Source organism: Pinus tabuliformis, chromosome 6 (genome assembly GCF_031772625.1).
Source record: "Pinus tabuliformis cultivar Carrire ecotype Pingquan chromosome 6, CPIR1, whole genome shotgun sequence".
NCBI lineage: Eukaryota > Viridiplantae > Streptophyta > Pinopsida > Pinales > Pinaceae > Pinus > Pinus tabuliformis.
The window spans coordinates 1,853,860,267-1,853,865,507 of NC_142292.1; the positions used below are offsets into that span (position 1 = coordinate 1,853,860,267).

The 5,241-nt window shown below is 30.2% G+C and overlaps 1 protein-coding gene across 1 annotated transcript; it reads left to right on the top strand.

Moving 5' to 3' along the window:
* The first annotated feature begins 2,857 nt into the window (after positions 1-2,857).
* Positions 2,858-3,355, top strand: LOC149266433 (uncharacterized). The gene has a single exon (XM_089408200.1). The coding sequence runs from the start codon at positions 2,858-2,860 to the stop codon at positions 3,353-3,355; it is 498 nt and encodes a 165-aa protein (XP_089264326.1).
* The last annotated feature ends 1,886 nt before the right edge of the window (positions 3,356-5,241 follow it).

The window sequence follows — 5,241 nt, forward strand, 5'->3', positions numbered from 1 at the left end:
GATGTGAATGAAGGGGACGTGCTACTGGAATATGGGTCAATTGGACCGCCCCATCGAGGGGTTAAATTTAGCAGGTACCCCTACCCATCATGGAATTTTTGATGACAGTTTTATTTTCAAACTGCCCTTCACATGACTCTTAATATTTATTTTAACAAGTTTTATAACTTTTGCAAATTATATTTATAATTGCTTTTATATGAAAAACAAAAAATGGTATACTCGTGCAAATTTGGAAGTGAATGCAATTGAATTTTCGAAGTCTTTCTCACTTGTAATACGACCAAAAACACACAAAAGCATTGAAGCAAAATACAAAAAATATTCAATGCCATACACCCAACAGAGGAGCAAGAAAACAATGGAGAAAGCTTAGAGTTTGTCAAGTAAAAAGGGGACAACTATTATTGGCTTCTATCCCGAAATGTAGGGTGAATCATCATTATTGTTCAAAGAAAACCATGCTACATGGAATTACTAATTGGTGGTCCATCTTTCAATCCTCTAAGATACATAAATATCTTAGGCAATTAACTTATTTACTTGTAAAAAAAAACAAACAAACTTTTAATCAATAAATATAATGTTTATTATGCCATATATATTTTACACTATTTATTTTAAATTTTTGTTTACATTTCCCAAATTTTTATAAAAATTTCCTCCCTTTTTCTTAAATCTCACAAAAAAAAAATCCAATAGATTTTATAAATTAGGGTATTTTTTTGGTTGTTTTTAAAATTTCAACTTTTTTTTTTTTTTTCTTTCTTAAAAAGATTTAACCCGATTAAAAAAGTAAAGTGGAACTGCTAGAAACTCAATATCATATCCGAGAAACAGTCACTGTTAATGAATTTGACATTGGCCATAGTATCATTATACTTGAACAAAGTAGCCATGGAAATAAAGCCTCAACAATGGTGCAGCCTGTGTGATGTATTTTGTCATGTCGATTCAAACTAAAGCCAACTCATGCTGTAAAATGTCCAAGAAAAACTCGCCATTGGAGATGGCAGAGAATTGATAGGACCACAGTGGATCACAAAAACACACAGAAGCCATGTTGACCATAGCTTTGAGTTTGCTTTGATTTGAAACAAATTCTTTGATCTTACAGCGTTATATGAACATTGAGTGTTATCAGAGGCAAAAATTCCAATCCAAACAATAACCAATGCATTTGTGATAATAAAACAAGACTCTTAAAATGTTTTGCAAATTATTGACATTAAATTTTCCAAAATAAATATCAGATAACAGACACAAAATTCTTCAATATTATAATAAAAAACTAACATAAAAATAAATTTGCAAAATCACTCAATTCAAATGAATATCAAATAACAAACACAAAACTCAATTCAAATGAATATCAAATAACAAACACAAATTTTTTCAGTATTGTAATAACAATCCAACATAAAATAGATTTGCAAACTTACTCGATTCAAATAAGAAAATCAATTGGGGTTTCAGATGCATGACAACTCGCATTGCTACGCTGTTTATAGAAAAATAGCGGCATAATTTTTGAAACTTGTGACATTGCCAACCCCTAATGTCTAAATCACATTAAATGCACTTGAATATTAGACTTGCATTGTACTTTAATGTTTTGATAGGAAGGTAAGAATATGTGTACTTGAGTGCGAGTTGGTGTAAATAATAAATATATAAATAAGAATAAAATTTGAAACTTCTAATTTTTCATATGTTCATTATTTTAATTTTTTGTAAAATTATTTACAAGTTAACAATGACGCTTTTATTTTAGAATTGACTGCGTTTCAAGGCAAAAACATTTTCATATGTGCATAGTAAAATTATTTGCAAGTTAACACTGAGGTTTTTATTTTAGAATTAACTGTATTTAAGGCAAAAACAGGCATTCTGCGTCAATTTTAAACCCTGGCCCGGCCCTAGAAGATGTGTTCTATCCACAGTGAATCAATCAAATTCATCGTTGCTTGTGAAGCCGCCCACCCCAGAAGATGTTGGTCCATCAATTGTACCTAGATGGGGAGAATTCAATAGAATCCCTCGATGGGGAATGTAACATATCCTCGATGGGTAAGTGAGATGGGGAATGCTAGTAGAATATGAGAAAGCAGCGTCATGGCGTAGGATTGGGTACTGAAAGCTGGCAATGTAGGATTGTTTCCTGAAAGCGTACTGTGCCTTCTTAGGTGACGTGTACTTTGCAGGTGTCGTTCGGGCAGTGAATCGTTGCTCCGGTGTACCGCCTCACCTCAAACTATGTTTTCCGTCCATCAATCAAAGCTTCTCTGGTCCGATTGTTCAGTGGGAACTTTGCTCTCCAGAATACTACTCATCATGAGAATCCAATAAAGAAGATCTGCTCTCCCAGAGTACCACTCATCATGAGAATCCAATAAGGAAAATCTGCTCTCCCAGAGTACTACTCATCAGTTGAACTCGCCTCCCCAGAATACTATGACGTGTGAACCGCTTCGGCGGTGTTAAGGTTTCATGCGTGTAGTCTCGTTTCTAATTAAATGGACATGAGTCGATTCCGATGATATTAATTTAATTTATAAATTTAATGGAATTTTGGTATGAATTTTTTTTGTTAAAATTTAGTAAATATGTTGAGAAATTTGATTTATAGTTATGAGATTTCAAGATTTCGAATATTTAAAAAGTTTTTTTTTCAGGAAGAAATTCTCATATGGCCGAAGTCTACAGATATTTTTACAATCAATATAGCAGAAACGAACAAAATTAACTGCCGAAGCCAGCAGAATACGGCATAGCCGGCGAAGCAAGGGGGCTCAGGGAACGCCGCCCTAGTGGGCGGGGCTGAGACACGAGTATTTAAAAAGTTTTTATGAGAGCAATGGTTGCGGACAATAATTTGCTCAGTAAATTTCGGTTGAGTGGAATTCCGGCAGCCCATTGTGGAGTAGCAAGCTTTAGAGTTATCTTTGAATTGGACGCAGAAGGAATTCTGAAGGTGTCAGTCCCGGAAAGGGGAAGTGGCGTAAGCAATTTCATTACTATAACGAACGATGGTGGTCGGCTGAGCAAAGAGGAGATCGAGAAAATGAGAGGTGATGCCGAGAGATTCAGAAGGGAGGATGAAGAGGTAAATGATAAGCGCACTGCCAGAGTCAATTTACAGAATTACGTTTACAACATGAGAAGCAGAGTGAAAGAAGCCGAGACTAAGGGAGAGCTGAATGTGACAGTGGCAGCGGATATTGTGCAGATGCTGAATAGTGTGGAGGAATGGTTGGATGAGAAGGAGAGTGCGCAGCTTTTCGAGTTGGAAGAGAAATTGAGAGGTTTGAAAAATGAAATGCAAACTTTGAGAGAAGGAGAATTAGATATTTAGTTGAAATTGTGTGATGCACCGTTTTGTAGAAAGTTAATAGACATTGGTATATCATGTTTTGTCGTCTTGGAACAACATAAACAATTTTTTGTCTTCTCATATTTTGGAGGCTCTGTTACTATTATGCCGATAAAGTATTTTGGTGAACATTTGAATGTAGTGGGGAATTTCAAATGATGGGCAGTTCTGTTTACAAATTTGATGTCATGGGAAGATGGGGTTTACAATGTTTTTCATCAACCTCGCTTTTGCGCGTTTTTATATTTATGAAACACTGATGCAGATCTATTTTAACTTCTAATTTATTGAATATTCCGAAGTGTTTTTGTTAAATCTATTTGTTATATTAAATGTATTTGTTATATGAATTAGGAAAATTTATTTATTAATTATAAATAATAAATAATAATTTAGTTATATTTAAATAAAATAATGTTGTTTTAATGATGAATTAAATTTTATTGGTTCTAAATGGGTTATTTAATAAAAATATTTCAAATATTTATAAAATAATGTTAATCTAATTTATTTAATAATTTAATTATATTTAAAATCAAATAATATTATTAAATATTAATTTAATTCATTTTACATTAGTTCTATAAACCATGTGTTACATTAGCTCTATAAAGCAGGTAGAGTGTTACATTAGCTCTATAAAGCAGGTAGAGGAATTAAATTGGTTGTGTAAATTTTTTTTGATCAATCTTATATTGTATTAAGAATTTTGTTCCCAGAAATCTAGATGGATTTTTTTTTTTAATATTGTCATTTGAATATGTGATTATTTTTTCTTTATCATATATATCAACTTACATCATTGGTTTTTTTTTTTTTTTTTTTTTTTTTTTTTTTTTTTTAAGTTTTATTATTATGTTATTACTTGGTTGGTTAATCATTTTTATAAGAATTAGATGAAAATACTTTTCTGTTTATTATTAAGTAGTTAAAAAATAACAATTTCTAAATTTTGTTTTTTTTTTAAGTTTTATTATTATCTTATTATTTGGTTGTTTAATCATTTTTATAAAAATCAATTAGAAATAGATGATAATACTTTTCTGTTTATTATTAAATAATTATAAAATAACAATTTCTATATAATTGATGATGAGCCACACTTGTGTTCTAAATCTGTAGCTCAAAAATTTCTCTTATGTGATTTTTACCAAAAAACTTTACTTAACTTCTATATAATTTTATCAATAAATTATAAACATAAACAATTTTTTATTACAAATTAGTAATCAAATAAATATATTTTTTATTTCATAATCCAACCCATAATAAAAATATTTTTTTATATAATAAAATTAATAATATTCTTAATTTTTATTCTATTTCAAAACTATACATCTAAATTTTATTTTTATTTTTAATATAAAATCATGTAATAATATCTTTTCCCAATTATTCCATGTGATATAAACATCATTTAGTACATTATGATACTAAATTACCCCACATGGTCTGAACATCATTAAAAATAAATTATATATTATTACGAAATTCAAAAATCAAATATTTTAATTATTAAAAATAATTTTAATTCATACTGATTCAAAATGTCACAAATATTCAAGGAATAATCAAAATAACCCATAATGAAGAATAAGCAAGGTGTTATGTGCCATCTATACACTCCTAATTACGACGAAGGCGTTCTTTAATGGAGGTTCTCATCCAACTTTCGTCCTGAGAAATGGCCATCTGATTTTCATCATTCTGACTTATTTGGCCTACATCCGAAAAATCTCCACTCGCAACTTCAAGTGAGAGGGTGATTTAATATTTTTGAAATTTTTAAAACAATAAATCTTTATGTGTTGATTCAAATTTTATGTCATGCAGATTGAAATTTGATTTTGGATTCATAATTTTAGTGA

Coding starts and splice junctions, on each gene's coding strand:
- LOC149266433 (XM_089408200.1), top strand. CDS start 2,858: ATGGTTGCGGACAATAATTTGCTCAGTAAATTTCGGTTGAGTGGAATT.